The following is a 22,691-nucleotide window of genomic DNA, read 5'->3' as shown; positions in this document are numbered from 1 at the left end:
CCTTTAATAAATAATGATTAATATGAGTATTTTACTATAATATTCATATTAATTGATAGATAATCTTAGATTTTAGAAAATGATTCGGAAAAATAACTAATTAATGTTCCCATTAAAATAGAAAAAAATAATTTTTTTCTTAATACGTTAAAAAATGACAAATAAAAAAATCTATTTTTAAAACCGTGAACAAGTAAAAGTTATGGGATATTTTTCAAGTCGTCCAAAAAAGAAAGCAAGGGAGAAATTAATGTACTTAATTACTTGGATCCATTTTTCCTATTGGGGAAAAAGGTTTATCCGAATATAGGCAGATCCAGGTCAGCAAGTCCTCAGCTTTGACCCGCCTTAGAAGAGCCTCCCTTCATTAGATGTGCATTTGTCCACGTGGGATCCAATATTATTATTAACAAAAAATATGGAAATCCTTAAAGTTGTTTAGTTGGAATTAACACTTAAATTTCTCCATCTCTTTCCTAGTCATATTAAATAAATTATTATGGTAACGTTGGCAATTACGCGGCGATCGCCCTATAAAACCCCACAATTTTCTCTTGTTTTCCTCCTAACCATTAGTATTCAACTTTGTATTTCTCATTACTCGCCCCATAAATAGCACCCTTTTTTTTAATCTAATTTGAATTCACATCTTCCTATTAATCCTCTTAATCTCCTTTAGTATTTGCAATTTAGCTACTATTACTTGCAAAAAGAAAAAAATAAAGCAAAATTATCGTGCTGCCATGGCTGTCGAGCTCTCAGTTGTCCTACCCCGCGTGCTCATCGTCTCTAGACGTACCGTTCGTAAGAACAAGTTTGTTGATTTTGTTGGTACGTTACTTTTTTGTTTTGTCTTTCACATACGTATCAAAGAGTTAGAAAATTCTGGATTTTAGATTTTGAAATTGATTATATCAATTTACTTTCAGGAGAATATCATCTCGATCTTATAGTAAGCTATGGAGCTGTTCCGGTCATTGTACCCAGAGTTTCTGGGGTACATATGTTATTAGACAGTTTTGAACCAATTCATGGTGTTCTGCTTTGTGAAGGAGAGGATATCGATCCTTCTCTGTACAACTATGAACTCTCCGATCTCACCCCTGAAGAATTGGAAGAAATCAGGAGATTGCACGCTAGTGATACTGCAATTGACAAGGAAAAAGACACAATTGAACTCAGATTGGCAAAACTCTGTCTAGAAAGGAACATTCCCTATTTGGGTATATGCAGGGGTTCACAGGTACTAAATGTTGCATGTGGAGGAACTCTTATACAAGACATTGGGAAAGAAATATCGAAAAACCTCCCTGAGAATCAGAGGGTAATTCACATGGATTATGATAACTATGATGGTCATAGACATGTTATACAAGTTGTTGAGGAAACGCCATTGCACCATTGGTTCAAGGATTCATTAGAAGACGAAAAAATGGAGATTTCAGTCAATAGTTATCACCATCAAGGAGTTAAAAAATTGGCTCAGAGATTTGTTCCTATGGCATTTGCCCCTGATGGTTTAGTTGAAGGATTTTATGATCCGGATGCTTATAATCCTGCTGAGGGTAAGTTCATTATGGGACTTCAATTTCATCCGGAACGAATGAGGCAAGAAGATAGTGATGAATTTGATTATCCTGGATGTACATTTGCTTATCAGGTACCACTTTTAAACTTCAATTTCTACTGAATTTTAAATCTTTATTACAAGAACTTGTAATAAATAGGACTATCAGTATTACCTTTTGAATTATTCAAAATGGGAGGATTTAGCTATTTTGATAGTTGGAGGGTATTTTTGGGCAAAAAACACAACGAAGGCTAAAAATGATCCATTTTGAGTAGTTCAAACGTATATTTGGCCCTTTTCTCTATTATCTTTGTTCTTATAGTTCTATCTTGAATGTGATTTTGGCAGGAGTTTGTGAAGGCTGTAGTTGCTTATCAGAAGAAACTGTTAAACGCAACTAGAGTGCAAAAGCCCTTGAAGCTTAATCAAGAAATGGAGAAGAAGAGGAAAATTATAGTTAGAAGTTTTTCACTTGCTAGAGATTTATACGAAAAAGGCTGTACGATTCAGCCATCTAAAATTTCAGACTTAGATGTAGGAGCAGAATTCCTAGAGGTACATGATTAATTCTTATTTATGTGCTAAAAGGGGTCGTATTATAAGACTATACTCATTTTAAACTTACTAACTCTATTGATTGAATTAACGATGATTATATATGTTATGTTTGCAGTCAAATACAGCATTGAGTTTGCAACAAGAGACAAGGTTAATGCAAATGGGAGCAACAGTAAGGAATGCATCATCATATTTGGAGAGATTGAAGATGAATGAGCAGAAAGAGGGGTTGGCAAGGAAAGTAATGGGAAAAATGTCAGTGGAACAGCTATCTGATCTAAAATCACTTTACAATATAATGGGACAGATATGTTCAGAAGTCTTGGAGACAAAACTACAGGATCTCATGACTCTTGATGAGGAATTTTGATATTTCTGCACGAGTTTTTTGCTTTGATTAATTTTTATTTCTTGTCAAGCTTATGTACTTTTCTTTGTGAAGTCACCTGACTGGGGAACTAAACAATGTTAAAATATACATGGCAGATTCTTAGCATAAAATAGCTATAATTATAGTCAGACAAGATGGAATTGCTCAGCTGGAACGTAAGCCCCTCCACCTCCCCTCTCCTAACGCTTAACTAATGATCTATTCCAAATTTATCGCCTAAAAACTAACCTAACACTAACTACTGATTCATTCAAAATTTATGCCTGTGATAGAAAGACGAAACCGTGGAAAACAATGTCAACAAACAGTATCTAAGCTGAGCTTTCAAAGGCAGCCTAATTACTTCTCCCTCTGTCAAAATGTTTGTGGCACTTTTTGTTTTTCCAAAAATCAAATAATCTAATTTTGACCGTGGATTCAGGATGGAACCTTTAAATTTTCGAAACAGAATTTATATATTCAAAAATTAAGTAAAAAGTAGTATAAGTCACAATGATTGTCAGTTTAAATACTTTCAAAGATAGACTTGTTTGAATATCAAAATTCAAAAGATGCCACATAAATTGAAATGAAAGAAGTAATAATATAAGCTGCACTTCAGATTGTTGTTTTACAAGTTTATTTTTTTCTGTTTTCTTAATTGTTGTCTGAATCGTAAGTAACAAATGAGCAATTAGACTTTTGTAACCCCTTTTAACATTGAAAAATGAAAGAATCACTGAATACAAAAACAAGAGATACCAAGATGGAGAGATGGCTTTTAATCCAACAAAAAGTGGTGGCTTTTATAGGGGCCTAAGTCGGGGGCCCAAATATCCTAAATATGAATTGTGATGCTGTATTGATCTTTTGTATGTACACAAAATTTGTTACATCCAACAATTGGCTTTTCAGCAGCATCAGACCAATGACAAAATATTGTCTTTTAGTCATCGACTCGTTCAGTCGGTTTAATTGAACTAAATACTTCTGATATATATGAAAATTTTATGAAAGTTTTAATTAATATTCTCATAAATAACAATATGATAAATAGAGTCATAAGTATTTAAAAATTAAATTTGTCATTTTAAATTTTAGATCCATTTTTGTAATAAAATAACAAGCAATTTTTAATTTATAATGCAGTTGTGTCCGCTGATCCACTCTACTCAACAATATATTACATAATAATTATGTGGAATTACCATGTAATAGATAATAAAATACATATTTTTCTCCAAAAATATTTAAACTTCTATACATTAACAACCTAAAATATTTTAATCTCTCAGTAATTGCGCTTAAGCTGGATTATTTAAGAAGTCAATGCAGTCCCCTAATCATTGTTTATGTCATCATTAATATCTTACAATATTTTTTTTTCAACTTCTTACTTATAAATTCGTCCAACATTTATTTGTTTGTGCCTTCTATAGGCATACATACTGCTACTAGCTAAGCAACACCTTATTATCTCTGGGCATTCAAAATGGATAGCTTCCTCTCCTTCCAATTTATAGCTTGCACAGTACTCTTCTTCATCTTAATTCACCTTCCTCCTCTTTCTTCCCGCGAAAACAAGTGGTTTTCCAGCTGTGGTAAGCCCTTCAACTGCGGAAACATAAATGAAATTACTTATCCTTTCTGGGGAAATGATCGACCGAAGGAATGCGGTTATCCTGGATTCGAGCTTCAATGCGAAGATCAGGGAAACACCGTAATACAGATTGCGAACATAAATTACCTTGTTCTGGATATTAATTTGGACGGCCAAATTATTACAGTGACTAGAAAAGATCTAGGTGCAGATAGAATTTGTCAATTTAACTCGACTATAGATAATTCCAATACATTCGAGTACGCTTCGAGCTTAGTGAATTTCACGTTCAATTATGCGTGTCTGCCTTGGGCTGGATCGTTCAATTGTCCGATAAATGGAATGAATTATAAGAATGGTTTTGCAATTGGAAGTGACGGAGGAGCTGGGACATGTCATGCTAGTATAGTTGTACCAGGTCGTAAGGAGTTTTCGTCTGGAGGAATAATTCGAGATTTGGGGGATTTGAAGCAGTTGCTGGAACAGGGTTTTGATGTGAAATGGAAAGTGGATAGAAGTCATTGTAAGGAATGTGAAAAGTTGGGGGGACGTTGTGGATTTGATGTTGGTGCGAAAGAATTTAGGTGTTTGTGTCCTGAAGATCAATCTTCTTCGTCGTCGTCGTCCAATAATGCATGCACCAGTGGAGTTCCTACTGGTGCAGTTTCGTCCTCTGGAACTGGAAATAGTAAACCCCTTTCATCCCTGACTACACCGCCTGGTACGTTTCCCTATTTCCTTCTTAAGCTCTGCATTTTCCGACAATTGATTTTGAATTTTTATATTGTTGACAAAAAGGAATTTCTCACATGATAAACACTACTTATTTCCATCTAACAGTTGTTTGGTCTGAGATAGAAAGTATAATAATCTCATGATAAAATATAGTATTCCACATTTGGTTGGAGCTATTAAATAGTATATGGATTATTTATCCACTATTTTTGTCATAGTCATGAAATAAGTTATTCAATATATATGGTGTAATAACTTATCTCGAAATAATTGATTCCGAAATAATTTGTTCCCAACCAAACGATCCCTATGAATTCGAGTCACGCAAGCAAAAGGGTGAAAGCTACTAGGAAGGGGTAAAAAAAAAATTAGCTTATATTGTTAGTTAATCTAATTAAGAGAACTATAAGTGAATTAGTTATATTCGTTTGACAAGTTTTACTATATAGAGAATATCTAGATTATCATTCGTATATAAGTTTGTTAAACTTCTTAATATTTATGCTATGATTAAGTGAATAGGAACTCGGGTAAAGAAGAGTTGAACAATACCTCAGAGGTATCTGAACTAAGGTGTATAATAATGAAATTAAAACCCTTCAACATCTAATCTCAGTTTTCAACTTTGAAAACATACTAGTACAGTCAAATCACTTAATTAGAAATTTCTATAGGTGTTCATAGTTAAAAAAAAAAAACTGTTTAATCAATAATAGTACTAGTAACAGTGTATTATAAAATGACGGAGTATTAAAATTTGTATATTTTGATAGTAGAAGCCAAAAGGAATTCATTACAAAGGTCATTGAATTTTTCCCATAAATCATCTCCAATGACATAGAGAAAAGAGATTATTATATTCTAAAATCCATAAGTTTCATTTATGGTTTTATTATGGTTGAGCGTTGGGAGAGAGGAGGATGGTAATCGTCACTGAAGGAAGAGCGGCGCCGATAAGGATTTCTCCCTTCGAATTGAAAGAAACATACGTACTATTTTTTATGTTGGGCACCCCTGGTTTCTACTAAGATCCTTCACAGTACCAAAATATAGACATTTAATTGCACGTTTGCCTTTCAAAAGGGTGATTTTTAATTTTTGTTCTTGAGCTTTAATTTTTACCTGAACTTATGCCTAGCGGAATATAAGTTCCTTAAAGATGTGGGGGCATCACTTATGAAATATTATGATATAAAATTATAAATTTATATCCTACTAAAAGAAAAACATTTATTTTAAGGGATAAAAATTAAGGAGAAACTACCTTATTAGACATACATCCATTCCACATATACTAATTCTATTTATACTTTCAAATAATTACGCATTTTACCATTAAATTAAGAGTTTTCTATCATATATTGAGGAAGATACATCTAGATGCATGTATATTTGCTATTAGATACACTAAAAATGGAGAGAGAGAGACGAGTGAGATAGCCACGCGAATCACACTAAATACACACTATATACATGTATCTGTATGTATCTAGCGTGATTCGCATGTATTTGGGATACCATATATATAGAAGAGTGGCGAGCGAGATGGAGATTTATCTATGTATCTCATATACATGAGAATTCACTTGGATACAATATATCTAGAATAAATTATACCTAATTTGACCCCATGTATCCCGAAATACATGTATCTAAATGCACCAAATTCTGATAAGATTCATAATATTGTAAACTAGAATGTATCTAAGTAGGTAGCTTCTAAATTAGTGAGATTTCTATAAGTTTTCCAAAAATTAAAGATCAAATACAAAATAAGCAATGCAAATGACCCCATGAAGGTGTAACTCCGGCCCAAAATATTTTCCAATTCCAACTAACGCTAGGCTTTTATGGGCTTGGCTTTGTCGAACTAGCACTAACTAGAAGCCCAGTTCCTTCTCTGTCCCGGGGAAGTGCACAAATAGTTGATTTTGGGATCAGTATTTAAGTGCACAATGTTATGGGCTCATTTTACCTTTAATCATTAATTACTTATTCTCTAAATTATTATTTTTATGATCTAAGACTATACATAATTTATTATGGATATTGTGATAAAGTAGTCATATGAATTATTATTTTTTAAAAAGCGTGTAAAATTTAAAATAGACAAAGTAAAAATGATCAAGGAGCACTCTTATGTTTTTCTGAGATTATCATTCCGTACTGTTAAGAGTAATTACCGAACGATCCTTTTTTTGCTTTAGGTCAAAAAGATTTCCTAATTTAGAATGAGGACTCTCCTTGCACTTTGTTGAAGCACTTCATTTAATGCGCGAGATCTTATGAGTTGATTCCTTCTACCGCTACTTCTAAATCTCCTTCTTCTCCACCTTCCATTGGGTGCATCTTCATTTTAAGAAAAAGTTGTTTCCAAGAATTAGCCTAATATTTATGTTTGGACTCATAAAACTCACTTAGTGATCCTACTTATGGACTTGGAAATGGTAAAAGCCACCAAACCTGGTTGTTCATAAGCAAATTATAGTATATGTGGTTGTTGGGTAGTCCATGACATAGTTGTCCTAATTAGATAGAAACGCTTAACAAACCTCCAATCGTTTTCTAATGTACAAGTAATTTCCAATTGACTTCTCTATAGAGTACACTGCCTAATCCCAAATAAATAAGAAATAAAAAGTACTGAAGGACAAAAAAGATGCACCAAAGCGTACATCTTTTTCATTTTCTTTTCCACAACTCAAAACTCAACTCTCTTGGTAGGTTTCATTTTCTTTAAGAGAGCACCTTTGATTTCCTCCACACTTTAGATTCAGTCAATGTGAACTTTTTCTCCATGACTTCCATTATAAAGAAAAAGTGTAGTAGCATCAAGTGAAGTCATTTTTATCACCCAATTTCCTCTGTATATCATCTTCTTCATGCTTTATTTCCACCTACTTTTCTACTCACCATAGGTTTGTTTAGTAATACATTGCCTCCTTCCTTTAGCCACATCCATTTCCTAATTTCCTCCAAATGGATTCGCAAAGCTTTTACTTCTTCTCTTTGCTCGCTCTGTTTTCCTCCCTAATACTAATTCATGTACCTCAAGGTTCGAGTAATCCTAATGAGTTCTACCAGACTTGTGGGAAAACGTATAGTTGTGGCGATATTAAGGGATTGAGTTATCCTTTTATCAGTGCCAATGATCCTCCCTTCTGTGGCTATCCTGGTTTTGAGCTCAATTGCAGTCAGGATGATAGTACTACTATGGAAATCGAAAACATCAAGTATCGAATTTTAAACGTACATCCAACAACCCAAACGATAAGGATTCTGAGGGTGGATATCATGGAATCAACTTGTCCTGTTGATTTAGTTAACACCACTCTGGATTACTCCCTTTTTGATTACGCCTCTGGCTATACGAACTTGACCTTCCTATACAATTGCCCTGTTTCATCCTACCTTGAGGAAATGGGTGGTACTATAGCTTGTAGAAATAGCAAATATCAAAATGCTTTCGTACTGCCCGGTGTTGTAGGCCCGGGGAAGTGCAATGCTAGTGTCACAGTTCCAGTGCCTCAGATGAGTGCTGCCACTGTAGGGTCATTGAATTCATCAGGTTTGGCACAAGTACTACAAGAGGGGTTTGACATAAGATGGAAACTTGATAGTAAAGCCTGCAGTAAATGTATCGAAGAAAAGGGAAGATGTGGCTATGATGAATATTTGAAGCAAACGACTTGCTTTTGTCCTGATCTTCCTTATGCATCTGCTTCTTGTTCAGTTTCTGTTTTTGGATACGCACCACCATTACCAATATCTATACCATCTCCATCTCCATCCCCAGGTAATTGTGCTTGTTTTCCTAAGAATTATTTCCGGCTCAATTTGCCTTCTTAGTCGATGGATTTGATTCACTCACTCCATGGGGTTTACTTTTTCTTGTGTCTAATTGACTAATTAGCTAATTTGATAATTTTGAGCTAACTCGAGGATAACAACAAGGACCAGTGTTAATCCCGTGTAGTTTTATAGATTATATTATATAAACTGATCGTGTAAAGTTAAACGCTTAATTATCAAGGTCTCAACTTGATTTTAGTCTCCTAGATTAGTTTAGTAATCCAATCTTCTAATACGTTCATCTCTGAAATTATGTATCACTCCGCTACTGTGTTAAGTCTAGTTTTACCATTCAGTAGCTGTCGTTTTAGTTGGTATTAGGTATGCCTCCACCAACCAACCATTAATCACAAAGTCTATTATTGAGATATTCTTTTTATTTTCCCTACATTGAACATTTTTCCACCCAAGGCTTAAAATAACTATCGTAATAGTTGGTCAGCTAACTTCCCATGGATGATGTAGTTGATATATATCTCCAGTATGAAGACTCAGTAAAACAAATTAAGACATCCAACTACTATTAGCATGCGTCATGGTTGAATTAGTACATCACAGTTAGGTGTTCTCCAATTTCTCTTCTAATTTTTAGCATGAGAGTTGTTGTAGGCTCAACTCAATATTAATATTGTCCGATTTGAGCCTAGATCCGCACAACTTTAACATGTGTCTCTAGGTTTTAAGAGACGTGACCTTATATAACCATCATCAGTCTCCCATGTTTGTCGAAGTGGGATGTTCCTAGGCTGTCACTCTAGTGTAACGCATAAAAGAAAGCAAAGGCTCTTCCTTAGAGTAGATATCGGTATTTCGGCATATAAATTCTTAACATTCTCCTTAATTACAGAGCACGTCTCACTCAAACAGTAAAGAAATGGATGTCGGGTCTAACTAAATGACTCAAAAGTAAGCTCCAAAGGTGAGTCATATTAAGGAGACCACTCTTCCCTTAAAGGACCGATGTGAGACTCTTCATCACCTTCCTCTTGAAATGGACAACTATGATAGGGGGGTCCAACATCAGATATGGATATAACCTTGGGTCTAACTCAAACAAAAAAAGTTAGCTCAAGAGGTAAGAATTGGTCAAACCGTATTAAAGAGACTATCCATCTCTTAAAGGGCCGATGTGGGACTCTTTCACACAAAGTACTACCTTGATACATTGGCCATTTCACTTCTTCAATATTGGCCATAGAATTAGGGAAACCATGTGGACGCTAAATGCATCATGAACTTGTGCTACTATCATAATTGGGGAGAAAGTAGATTATTGACCCATACTGAAGCTGCACTCTTTTGTGGCGAGGGATCACATAAATTTGCATATGCATCCAATTTCACACGTTCATTTGGTTCTGCTCATCTCCTTTGTAGAGTGTATTCAACCTGTACTTATTCAGGAAAGACTTATACCAACTTATCTACCACGATATATGTGTTTATCATACTTCAACAGATTTCGTAATCCTATTATCTTCTGGCTTTGAAGACGTTTGTCCATCTTTACTATGATCAATTTTTCGCCTGAAATTCTCATTTTAACCTTAAGTTTACGATTAGCCACTATCATTTTGAATACTTGTCACCAAATTGACTACAACAAGGATCTCTGATTTTCGAGACATATGAGCCTGTTTGGATTGGTTGATTAAAAAGTATTTGGGAAGTATGAAATGCACTTTCAGATGTTGAAGCAAGTTTTATAAATAAACAATTACACATTTGGATAGAAGTGTAAGTGATTGTGTTTGGTAAAAAGTGTTGATAAACACTTTTCCTTTAATCTATCTACAAAAAAAAAAAATCAATTTAATTTAGATATAAAAAAAAGGGTGATGGAAATAGAATAGAGAGTTTAAAAGATATGTTTAGGAAAGAGTATTTAGGAGATTATAAAATATATTAGGGATAAAATAGTAATAATTTTGATCAAAACAAAAGTGATTATAAGTTGTAAATTCATAAGTTACAGCCATTTACAGGTGATCAACTTACGTTATTTGACTGAATTTGACTTATAAACCTTTTTTTTGATGTTACAAACATATAGGTATACAAAAAAGTGACCATAAACTAATTTGACAACCTATAAACTTTACCCAAACACCCTTTAATAGTTTTGAGTTGCTCATCTATGTTCTCTCCCAAACCAGAGTACAGGTGAGATTTATTGCATGTACCCGAACTTCGGCAATTGTGTGAATAATGACACTAATGCTTAACTCTGTTTTCAACTGATAGTCGTACCTCCACAAAAGTTTGGAGGAAATGCTCCTGTTGATTTCTATGAAGAAAATAACAGAACAGTGGAGCAATTGTCGGATGACTTATAGTCCGTCTTGACATGTTAGAAGTTGCCTTAGAATAAACTATTCAGCACATGACTTTCTGATAGTTTCATATTTTTGCGCGTTATATATGTGTTAAAGTTTATGACCTCTCTAGTCTTAGCTAGATGATTTCTTTCACGGGACTTAATTAATTTCGTGAGCCATATTGGTAGTTTGATATATAATAATAAAAAAGTAATAATTAAATTTCATGAGCCATACTAGTAGTTGGATATATAATAATAAAAAAGTAATATAATAGTTGTAAGGACACGGTGTTTGTGGAATTAGACAAAGTCTAGCACCCCCTAAATTCCAATAGAAGCTTCTATATGTCGTTTGTGTAAATATATGCGAAATTTGGTATCTGTTTCGTCAAAGATCATTCTACTGGTAGCCATATGTTGACCAAAACATGACAATTTATCGTTGAATTTTACATCTCATCTTCCTTATTGAATTTGTTGTTCTTCCAAACCTCCTCTGTCTGTCCCTTAAATCCTCATCTCCTTTCCACTTCCTCTCTCTCTCTTTTAGACCAGAAGAATATAGAATTGGGTAAAGCTCTTTTGCCACTATTACCAATTAGCCCCTCTCTTTCTAGGTGCTAATTCCTTTAATTAAGCAGAAATGCATCAAGAACTCCATCGATACTTTTTGCTCTTCATTGCTATAACCTTTATCTTGATCTACATACCGGGGTCTTTCTGTCAAGATGCCGAGCGATTCACTAAGTGTGGTGAGACATTTAGCTGCGGTGGCATCGACATATATTACCCTTTCTGGGGAGAAGGCAGACCAAATTACTGTGGTGGTCATTCAAGTTTCAAGATCAAATGCGAAACTAACATCCCCAAAATTGATTTTGAATCAACAACATATAAAGTGATAGAGATCAACAATCGTAGTAGAATTCTCACCCTGGCTAGAGATGATTTACTGAGTAATATTTGTTTGAATAAACCCGAGAACGACTCTTTTGATTTAAAAACTTTCAGCTATTTTTCGAGTGACCAGAATATTACTCTGTATTTCGGCTGCACCCTCCGCTCTGGTTTGCAAATACAACCTTCACCTCCAAATATGTTCGATTGCAATAGCAACATATATGGTATATACACGCTGATCGACTTTCCCTTCGACCTTAATCTGGTAACATGCCAGGAAGAAATAATAGCTAGGGTCAATCAAACGAACGCTGTGGCATTAGCCAGTCCTACAGCTTCGGTGGAAGTTCTGAAAAGAGCCTTTGCTGGCGGTTTTTCAGTAAATTGGATGGCAAGTATCGATTCTGAGTGCACACAATGCGACCGGTCAGGTGGAAGATGTGGATCCAATCCAGAATTTACAGCCTTTGCTTGCTACTGTGCAAATGGTATTCATCCAACAGACTGCAACGACGGACAAAGCCAAGGTGGTGGTAATCTTTTCTCTACTATTCCTCATAATTTAGTAGAATCTATGGATTAATTCGAGTGTTCAAGGTTAATATGGCACTGATACATAGGTAAATTCATCCCTTCGTTTCCAAATCAATATATGTCCGATCCAAATCACCATTCCAGTCCTTTCCCTGAAGATTTAAATTACATACATACTCTAACTTAGTAAAGATTCTTCCTCAATCAGTAAATTATTTAACCTATTATACCAGATTACCTTTTAAATTACTCTCTTGGCCATATAATATGGGTTTTTTCGTTTGGGCATATCCCTCAAGTATTTTTCACTAAATTGCCCTTAATTGAATAGTACTTAGTTAATATGATTTTTTAGTTACGGTGAAATTTAGGATAAATTTGAAGGAAGAAAAAATAATTGATGCTGCCTACCTGGAATTAAACTCTCCACAAAATTTTGTAATTATAGGTAAACTTTCTTAAATTGTGAAATTTGAAATCTTGAATAATAAAATATGGTATTACTACAAAAAAATAAAACACGCGGACGTAATTTTGACTGAGTGCTGTGTCTGCGTTTCTGCAATTGTTGTATTGTTTACTTGTCGTCGGCAATTCAACATTGGCATTGTCAAAACATAAAAAACTACTTATTCTTAATCCGAATAGAATTAGACTCGGATTAAGAAAAGTACAATGAATCTCTAACTAACTAGAAAGAATAAACATGTTTCGTTGAATCGTTTTATTGACAAAGGATACAAGAATACCGTTCTTTATTTGTAGTTCTTATATTAGTATTTTGTTAGTTCTGTATTTTATTTCAAACTTGGTTGGCACTTGAATAACGAGGGAGAATGAAACGACTTTTCCACCTGTGATATTGTATATTATATATACACCTGCCTCTTAAAAGAGCAATTCTAATATCAGATAATTCTATTCATTTGATGGATGCATTAGACATGTGTAAACTATTCCAATTGGTATTTTTTGTTTCCAGTGGAATTCACACTTCATTTTTTTATGAAACTTATTTTATCAAGGTTTGACCATACCTCAAGTTATGTGCTACTCTCCGATTTTATTCTACTTTTGATCCATACGACTTGTCATAAATATTCAAAAAAGAATTTTTTGGATATTAAGGAATAGACACTTTAACTTTTAAAAAATTGAATCATCCACACATTTAACGTGATGTGCTATATAACAATTTATGTGACATAAAATGTCATATATAAACTCAAAATTGAATTATATAAGTATCGGAATAAATTAAAAATCATATTTACGTGTGATGACAATTTTCTTTGTTCAGTCGTAATAATATCAACTTTCAATCAATCTATTTTGTCTCTTCCTCTCTCAACTGTAATCTCAGACTCTCAACATCTCCCAAACTTCCCTTTCTACAATAATGACAGATATGAGTCTACTAATAATGCCAGATATGAGTCTCACTCACTCATTCTCTCTTCGCATTCCCAATGCCTCTCTCCTACCCTTCCACCACCACCAATGGCGGCGGAGGCGGAGGCGCCACCACAACTACTCTCTTCTTCGCCACCTTTATTCTCACAACGTCCTTCTCCTTCTCTGATGAAAGCGTCTTCTTCCCCAACTGTCATCACACTTTCTCCTGTGGTTCTATCGGTAACATCACCTACCCATTCACCGGCGGCGACCGCCCTAACTACTGTGGCCTCCCGGATTTCAAACTCCGATGTGTTGACGACAATCACACAGAGTTCACTCACCAATCACTTACCTACCGTGTTCTTTCTATCAATCAGTCCTCAAGGACCATGACCGTATCTAGAATCGACCTCTGGGAAAATGCCTGCCCTTCCCAATTCATCAACGCTACTTTTAATTCTACTCATTTCAACATTGACCGTAACGAAGACGAACAACTTTCGTTGAGCTACGGCTGCGATGTCTCTGCATTGGTTTTCCCGCCTCAGAATATGTTCACATGTAGCGTCGATGGTTTGAATTTCACCAGCGGATTTTACTTTCTGGGTCCAATTCCAAGTGACCCGTCTATGAAAGTCATAACTTGTACAACTATCGTTACTGTCCCGATGTTTAGAACAGTGAGTAAAATGCTATATAGCAATCAGACTACTCTCGGTGAGGCATTGATGCAGGGGTTTAGTGTGAAATATGATGCTCCTTATGATGGACTCTGTTCTGAATGCATGAGTCCGGGTGGAAATTGTGGATTTAATGTGGAGCAAATTTGTATTTGTGGAGAAATGCCTTGTACATTGCTTCTAGAACATTCTCATGAAAGTTCCTCCCAAGGTACTGAGAACTTTATCCTTTGATTTTACTACTACTAATTAGGAGTTCTTATTAAACATAGAAATCCATACTTTGAATCGCACGTATAGATGTCGGTTGTTCTAGTTGATGGATCCTAAGTTCATGGTTTAAGACATCATTTGCGGGGTCTTGGGAGGGTGGTGTGTACGGAACCTTAGCCTTACCTTGTGAAGATAGAGAGGTTCTTTCCAATTATAATTTTATGCTATTGCATTTATATTTGGTATGACTGTATGAGTAGTTGCTATCTTCTTCTACTAGTAATATAGGCCTTTGAATTAAGGGCTATCTAAAAGACACTATGCGACTTGCTAAGACAAAAATGATCTTGGAACAAAGTGTAAGCCAATGTGATTTACTAAAAATTCTCATGATTAGTTTTTAGATTTCCATGGTATGTTTTCTTCAGGTATCCCTAGGTATTCTTGTTACAGTATGCTTCTTTCTTATAGTTTGTGCTTTTTAGATCTATTATTAGGCCATACACCCATTTCATCTCGCCACATGAATCATGTTAGTTTCTCCTTATTCCAGCTGGATTTACTTTATGCTTACCTCAGCATCAATTGTAGTTATCATTTAATTGACAACATTATGACTGTTTTGCAGGTAATGGAAAGAAACAAACACTTGTAGTAGGTATTATCTTTGTTCTAATTCTATACTAGTACAACTCAACTGACACGGTCAATGCCTTGAGAAGATTTTAAACTTTCTTCTTTCGATTGCAGGCCTTAGTGTAGGAGGTGCTGTACTTGCCGGCATTGGCGTTGGGTGGCTAATCTTCTTCTGCAGACAAAAGAGAAAGCGGATTGCATCGCACGCTTCACCTGCCCAAACCGAAAGGAAAGATCTTCCAATTTTAGGCTCAAGCAATGGCCTGACTTCTTCTTCTACTCCTTCTTCAACTACTTTCACTAGAAGCACTCCCTCTTATCCCTCTTCCAAATCTGAAGCTGATTACGGGAGGGGAAGCTCCTACTTTGGGGCTCATGTCTTCAGTTTTGATGAACTTGAAGAAGCCACGAATAATTTTGACCAATCTAAAGAACTTGGGGATGGTGGTTTTGGCGTCGTGTACTATGGTATGTGTATTCTCTTCTTTGAATTATTATTATTTGGTGAGAGAGCTTCCTAACAATTCCAAGTAATTTGTTATCAGGCAAGCTCCATGATGGTCGTGTGGTTGCAGTCAAGCGCTTGTATGAGAACAATTTCAAGCGTGTGGAGCAGTTCATGAATGAAGTACAGATTTTAACTCAGCTCCGCCACAAGAACCTAGTGACGTTGTATGGGTGTACATCTAAACGAAGCCGAGATTTACTGCTAGTTTATGAGTATATACCAAACGGGACAGTGGCAGATCATCTGCATGGTAAACGGGCCAAATCTGGCTTACTCTCTTGGCCTGTCCGAATGAACATAGCCATTGAGACTGCTGAAGCTCTGGCTTATCTCCACACCTCAGATATAATACACCGTGATGTCAAAACCAACAACATTCTGTTAGATAATGATTTCCATGTGAAAGTTGCTGATTTTGGACTCTCAAGACTGTTCCCAACTAATGTCACACATGTCTCTACTGCTCCACAGGGTACGCCAGGCTATGTTGATCCTGAATACTACCAATGTTACCATCTCACTGAAAAGAGTGATGTCTATAGTTTTGGGGTGGTCTTGGTAGAGCTCATCTCATCATTAGAAGCTGTGGATACCAACAGGCACCGCCATGATATTAATTTGGCTAATATGGCTGTCAACAAGATTCAAGGCCATTCAATACATGAATTAGTTGATCCAAGTCTTGGATTCTCGACAAACAGCTCTGTGGGGATGATGACTACATTAGTTGCTGAGTTAGCTTTCCGATGTCTGCAACAGGATAGAGATCTGAGACCTTCAATGCAAGAAGTGCTGGAGACATTGAGAGGCATCCAGAATGGAGAGTCGAAATCACACAAGGCTGAGGTACTGGATATTGTGGTAGATGATGTTGGGCTCCTAAAGGGCCCCTTTTCCTCTCCAGATTCAGTTGCCACTGACAAATGAGTTGACAGCTCCACACCACATTCTAGTGGATGAAATATCTTTTTCGGGTTTGTTGAATTCATTGCTAGACGAAGACACGATTACTATTTTGGCACTTGTGATCAGTGTCATGTTTGGGCAAGTATCCGGCATCTTCCATGGGTACTTAATTTCTTATTTTTGCTTACATATAGTTACTTTGTTATCGTCAATATTCTGTGGGAGATTATCTACTGGTTTTCGCATAAGGCAATGTAAATAGTGAATAGGCTGCCAACATTCTAGTATAGTATACATATGCATCTCTGCTCTTTGTACATCAGGTTTTGTTTCTTTATTGACCTTTTGGTCCATCAGTTACCTTAAAGGTCATTTATGCTGAGGACATGAAAGACATATGTAGGAAAAGTTGAGCTATAAAGCCCCTTGTCCCCCGCCACACCCTATTTAGTGTATTGGTAAGGATATTTATATGTACCAACAAGGGTTGTGGTGGAGTGGTAAGTACTCCTTATCGTTAAGTACAAAATCGCCTTTGTTAGAGAGTGTTTTACCCTCCAACATGGGACTTTCAGGTGCAAATTCGAATTTTGGAGGACTTTCAGGTGCAAATTCGAATTTAGTCGAATTTCAATGTGGGTACTACCTTTGAATGGAAAATAAAAATATTTAAGGTTTAACAAAGATAATGCAGCAACAAAAATGCACTGCAGCAGACACATTCTGAGCCTATTCATAGCCTGTAGGGATAGGTTTCTCCGAATCTTACAGAGGAACATTTGATTCGGGGGAACGCCCTAGTTTGGCCAGCCTAATGCACCAAGAGAGCGGAGCTAGCATATATTTAATAAAAAAAATGACCTAAATAAATAATTTATTTTATCATTTTCTTTAAAATTCTCTATCATTTAAAAAATTTACAAAACTTTTTACTCTCTTCTATTTTCAGATACATTACTTTACGCGATATATAAGTCGAATACATCATTTATTGGTCTATTGTATGCAACCTTTTTGGGTGTAAACCTAGTAATTATTGTATATTAACCTTGGGTCATTATAAGAACTCATAAACTTTAAATTTTGAATGTACCTTTGCTATATACATGAAATCCTAGGAAGAGTCGGATCACAATTGGTCTATTGTATGCAACTTTTCTTTGCATTGATGAAAGAGATTGTTTCTACGGCTTCTTGATCGTTGCCAGCCATTCTTTAGTGGGTGTTTGGCCATGTTTCATTATGAAATTTGAAAAAAGTAATTTTTGTAAGTGAAAAATGATATTCGAAAATTAATTGTGTTTGGGTATTAATACAAATTGAAGTTGTTTTTGACTTTTTGTGAGTAATTTGGAGTGAAAATATATTTTTATTGTTCTTTAAATTCTTGAAAATTCTGGGAAAAAAATCAATGTTGAATTTCAGAATTTTATGATCAAACGTGTATTTTATATAATTTGGGAGGAGTATTTTGACAAAGTTGGACTTTAAAATATACATTTCGTAGCAGTTAATCCTAGAACTGAATGTTTCTGCTGATCCTGACAGAATAGACACACTTTCAAATATACATAAATTGTGGGAATTTCCTGCTGATCCTTGCAGAGTAAGTGATCTCAATACCTGTTGCTTGCTGATCATATAATTGAATATTTCCAACTTTTTCAAAGGAAACTAACAAAAGAAAATGGAAGCAATTTTAACCTCACAAAGAGAATATCTACTGCCATCTGCCTTGACTTGCTTTCTAATTTCCACCTACTTTCTTTAGTTTCTATCTCACATACAATTAATGCAAATATGACAAATAATCGCCTTACTCTTATTTATTCTAAACAAAAAATAAAAACTATACTTTCTTAGTTTGGTTGCTCTGTCTTTTCATAAAAATTAAAGCCAATATGGTTTTTTGAGGTACTTGTCCATAAACTAAACTAATAACAAAAAGATACTTAAGCGTACGTTGCAGTTCAAATTGAGAAAATTCACTATTAAGAGTACGGTAAAATCGGCAATTATTTTTTGTTTTCAAAAATTGCCTTAAACAAGAAGTGATATCAACATATAAGAATGCTACACGTGGTAACATTTCAAAGGCAAAACAATCACTTATGTTAACACTACAAACATGAGAAATAATAAAAAAAATTATGGGGAAACGACGATTCAAGTGACAATAGCGTTAACGCCGAATAATGAGATGGTCATTATCCTCTTGTCTTCCATTAATGGACAAGTAATCCACATACGCATGCAATTATATATAACTTTTAAATATTCAAATTTCCAAACTTTACCGTTCTTGCTTGCTCTTAAATCTTTATCTCAAAGGCGCAATAACGTGTTCAAATCATATATCCTGATATATAAAAATGGTAAAAAGACTACACTTGAAATTCAAAAATCACTTTTACATTTATTAAATAAATTCAATTTATCATGTATATAGAATATTTTTTAAAAAATTGCACAAAATTGAATATTAAACTCATATGTGGTAATGACAAGATAAGTCTTACTCTGATATCAAAAGCTAATTTACGTAGGAGTTATTAATCATCTATGCATGACTTTCATTTTTCAACAATTACTAACTAACGCATCTTTGGAATTAAAGAATGGAAAGTGGAGGTGATCCAATCAATCTACTATACACATATCAAAAATGGGATTTATAATGGTCCAATCCTTAGACAAATAAGCTCGAACAAGTTCAACCAACATGTGCATAGAACATGGAATTGAAGCGTAGGGAATGAATACACAAGTGGTCATATACTATTAACATTTTTTTATGCAAATGCAGTTTTAAATCTTTTTACAATAACTCATTTAACCAAGCTACATTTTGCCGTGTATATGTATTTTAAATTCAAAATTAATATAAAAAGTTATACAGTATGATATGGTAGAAAAGAAGTGGACCCACAAATGAAGACTAGTTCCTAACTTGGGAAAAGTGGCCACGTTTTAGTTTCAGAGTGATACCGCGGCAGAAGCTTGTAAGTGGGATAAAAAATCGAATACGAAACTATTTTATTTTTAATTAGAAATTTTAAATTTAGTTTTATAATAAAAATTTTGTTAAGAGTATTATTTTCAAATGAATTTTTTTTTGTATAATTTAAATTTAATTAAATTTCACGAAATCAGAAGATGAGAAATTAAAAAAAAAGAAAAATGTGGGGATAAAGAAAAAAATGCCTTAAAAAGACCCAAACAGACGGTCCATATTCCCTAAATCCTCCGCATTCCCAATTCCCCCTTTATCTTCATTCTCATTTTTGCTAACAAAAGAAATTACTAATACTGTTAAATTTGTAGAAATAAATAACTCAGATCGCAACGGAAATGGCTACTTTGCAGAAATTCAAGCTTCTTGCAACTCAATGTGCAGTAGCAGGAAGCCCAACCCGGAGCCCAACAACAAGCCCAGTTATTCACCTCCGCCGACGGAAGACTCTCCGTATGCTCCTTAGCCGCAGCGTAGGCGGCGGAAGTGGCCGTAGGCTGCCGCGAAGAGAAGTCTGTTCGCCGGATCGGTTTGTTAGAGACAGCAACTCACCGGAGAAGGGGAAGGAACTGGTTGTCAGTCACAAGCTGAAGGACTTGTTTGTTTCGTCGCCTCCGTCGTTTGAACGGAGCCTATCTGAGAATACGAGACAGGGATTCTCGCCGGCAGCCTCTGGTGCCGGCGGCGGTTTTAGTGCGGGATCAGCTGTTCGGAGGATAGGCTTACGTTCGCTTCGGCCGTTATCGGCGACTTTCCGGCAACGGTTACTGAGGAGGGCTTGGCGACCTGTACTTGTTAGCATACCCGAGTAAATTACTTGTACCTGATTAATTACATAAATAATAAATACTACTTAGTACAATCATATATTAGGAGTAAACTTATTAATCCTCTCTGATTTTGTCGCAGAGTGTATCCTTTTGGTAGTTTAATTCCGTAAGTTTACAGATTACGGCGATTACCATGAATAACCTAATTATTAAGAGATCACAGAATCGTAATTTTGAAATTTCATTAATATTTTTGATCTAAAAAGTTCACTTTGGATTCCAAACTTGATAGGTGTTCCGATGTGATTAAATTAGTTTTTCTCTTATTTAATTAAGCGTGGAAGGTTGAATCTTAAAACTAGTTCAAAATTTCATCTTTTTGTGTCTAGACTTTAGAGCAAAAGTTATTTATTAAAGTTTTACTTTAGTTTTAGCTATAGTTTTACCACTCTTTGATTCTAATTTCCATGGACGAGATTTGTCACTTGCTTTTTGTACTTTTCTCCAACACTCATAGTAATAGAAGAAAACATGTCATAGGAAAAGATAAAATTCATCAATTTCATGAATTTGAAATATTTTTCTGTAATGATCAAAATTGGTAATTTCAATGAGAATTTTGTTTACTTGGTAATTTGAACCTATAATGGAGTATGAAAATCACAAACATCATGGAGGACATAATGCCCCTATGCAGCATGAGATTTAGAGACAATACAATCATTCAACTTCCTGCATATCAAAACCAAAGTCTTTTGTTTCTTTAACTTTAATATTTTTGAGTTCCCAAAAATAAATTCAAAAATATAATTAATTTTTTCTTGATAATTGTTATTTTTAATATATACATAACAATTAATTTGAAATGGATGGAATAGTAATAAAATGTGGTCAAGGGTAGAGACATGATAAAGGCTGTAGGCATCAAAGAAGTAGCGAGCGTCTCGAACAAACCTATTTTTCTTAAACTGAGCCCATCATTAATTAAATTTAAATAATGAATGCATCTACAGTACTCATGTACTAGTAGTACTACAGAATTCGACAGTATCTTTTTACGCATGCATCGGTAATTGGCTTAACAGTTAAACAATGGCACAACCCATGTCAATAAAAATAGGTTTTTTGACCTATAAGGCAAGATATCACTATTTTAAGCTATATTTTAGTAAAGTTGCAGAAATTTAATGATACTAAGATTGAAAATTATTATATAGGGTTGGTTTGGTAATGGGAAAAGGGTATGGTGGGGCAAGTGGGTATGAAAGGTGTTATATATCGTGACGACAAAATCCAATAGGAAAGAGATAAAAAGTTGATACATAATATAATACTATTATAAAGTTGTGTCTCATTTTACTTCGTATTTTTGCTTTGTTCCCATACTTACGCTTTTTGACAAAGCTAAGTGGGGTATGTATCAATGATTTTATTTAAAATTTAAAAACATGAATGAGATTAGACACATGTCATTTTGATTGTTGAAATACTGTGCACAGAATCAACAATTTGTCTATATATCATCTTATTTTCGATGTTTAGCTTGTCAATTATAGTTTTATGGTTTGTATCCATATTAATATAAAGTTCGATTAAATTTAAATTTGCATCAATAAATTCATCATTAAAGACCATATTAAGCAATCTCTAATATAGACGAGCAATTTGGTATCCAGAAAAATTTAAATTCAAAATTACTATTTTCAATTGAGAATAAATGATTAATTACCCGTGCACCACCATCACCTTTAATTGGCTTGTTAACTATAGCTGATATGTTAGTTGGTGCAGTTTCTTTTGTCTTCTACTTCTTTTTTTGTCATTCTTTTTTATTGATTTAACTTAAATGATTCATGTTAAATTATATTCTTTCCGTCTTGGTAAGTGTCGATTTAACTTATTTACATCTATTAAGAAAACTAATAAATGTAACATATAATTTGCTAAATCACTCATATTTACTAGATGTTTTTTTGATAATTAAACACTAATAAGAAGAGATAATTCTTTATAATAAAGATATAATTGGAAAAATTTCCAAGTACTGAAATTTTGTAATGAACTAAAGCAAATACTTATTTTGATATAAAATTTTTATTAAAGTGACGTTTATTTTGGGATAGAGGAA

At 34.5% G+C, this 22,691-nt stretch overlaps 4 protein-coding genes across 4 annotated transcripts; all 4 read left to right on the top strand.

The window, feature by feature from the left end:
• Positions 1–577: 577 nt before the first annotated feature.
• LOC129874641 (putative glutamine amidotransferase GAT1_2.1) lies at positions 578–2,684 on the top strand. The gene is made up of 4 exons (XM_055949964.1): positions 578–831; positions 930–1,660; positions 1,919–2,125; positions 2,244–2,684. The coding sequence occupies exons 1-4, from the start codon at positions 744–746 to the stop codon at positions 2,496–2,498; spliced, it is 1,281 nt and encodes a 426-aa protein (XP_055805939.1). The 5' UTR covers positions 578–743; the 3' UTR covers positions 2,499–2,684.
• A 1,306-nt stretch (positions 2,685–3,990) lies between these two features.
• Positions 3,991–4,911, top strand: LOC129872726 (LEAF RUST 10 DISEASE-RESISTANCE LOCUS RECEPTOR-LIKE PROTEIN KINASE-like 2.2). The gene has a single exon (XM_055947645.1). The coding sequence runs from the start codon at positions 3,991–3,993 to the stop codon at positions 4,909–4,911; it is 921 nt and encodes a 306-aa protein (XP_055803620.1).
• A 2,577-nt stretch (positions 4,912–7,488) lies between these two features.
• On the top strand, positions 7,489–17,201 carry LOC129874640 (LEAF RUST 10 DISEASE-RESISTANCE LOCUS RECEPTOR-LIKE PROTEIN KINASE-like 1.4). Its single transcript, XM_055949963.1, has 4 exons — positions 7,489–8,629; positions 15,359–15,388; positions 15,481–15,834; positions 15,912–17,201. The coding sequence occupies exons 1-4, from the start codon at positions 7,813–7,815 to the stop codon at positions 16,799–16,801; spliced, it is 2,091 nt and encodes a 696-aa protein (XP_055805938.1). The 5' UTR covers positions 7,489–7,812; the 3' UTR covers positions 16,802–17,201.
• A 2,779-nt stretch (positions 17,202–19,980) lies between these two features.
• On the top strand, positions 19,981–20,660 carry LOC129873608 (uncharacterized). Its single transcript, XM_055948733.1, has one exon. It carries the CDS (start codon positions 20,132–20,134, stop codon positions 20,603–20,605), a length of 474 nt encoding a protein of 157 aa, XP_055804708.1. The 5' UTR covers positions 19,981–20,131; the 3' UTR covers positions 20,606–20,660.
• The last annotated feature ends 2,031 nt before the right edge of the window (positions 20,661–22,691 follow it).

The sequence above is a fragment of the Solanum dulcamara genome, chromosome 11 (assembly GCF_947179165.1).
Source record: "Solanum dulcamara chromosome 11, daSolDulc1.2, whole genome shotgun sequence".
NCBI lineage: Eukaryota > Viridiplantae > Streptophyta > Magnoliopsida > Solanales > Solanaceae > Solanum > Solanum dulcamara.
This window is presented reverse-complemented; position numbering and strand designations above follow the sequence as displayed.

What these genes read in the sequence shown, in the direction of transcription:
- LOC129873608 (XM_055948733.1), top strand. Translation starts at nt 20,132, where the DNA reads ATGGCTACTTTGCAGAAATTCAAGCTTCTTGCAACTCAATGTGCAGTA.
- LOC129872726 (XM_055947645.1), top strand. Translation starts at nt 3,991, where the DNA reads ATGGATAGCTTCCTCTCCTTCCAATTTATAGCTTGCACAGTACTCTTC.
- LOC129874640 (XM_055949963.1), top strand. Translation starts at nt 7,813, where the DNA reads ATGGATTCGCAAAGCTTTTACTTCTTCTCTTTGCTCGCTCTGTTTTCC. An exon ending in ATCTCCATCTCCATCCCCAG is followed by an intron (nt 8,630 to 15,358) that starts GTAATTGTGCTT and finishes ACTGTTTTGCAG; the next exon opens with GTAATGGAAAGAAACAAACA. An exon ending in GAAACAAACACTTGTAGTAG is followed by an intron (nt 15,389 to 15,480) that starts GTATTATCTTTG and finishes TTTCGATTGCAG; the next exon opens with GCCTTAGTGTAGGAGGTGCT.
- LOC129874641 (XM_055949964.1), top strand. Translation starts at nt 744, where the DNA reads ATGGCTGTCGAGCTCTCAGTTGTCCTACCCCGCGTGCTCATCGTCTCT. An exon ending in CAAGTTTGTTGATTTTGTTG is followed by an intron (nt 832 to 929) that starts GTACGTTACTTT and finishes ATTTACTTTCAG; the next exon opens with GAGAATATCATCTCGATCTT. An exon ending in GATGTACATTTGCTTATCAG is followed by an intron (nt 1,661 to 1,918) that starts GTACCACTTTTA and finishes TGATTTTGGCAG; the next exon opens with GAGTTTGTGAAGGCTGTAGT.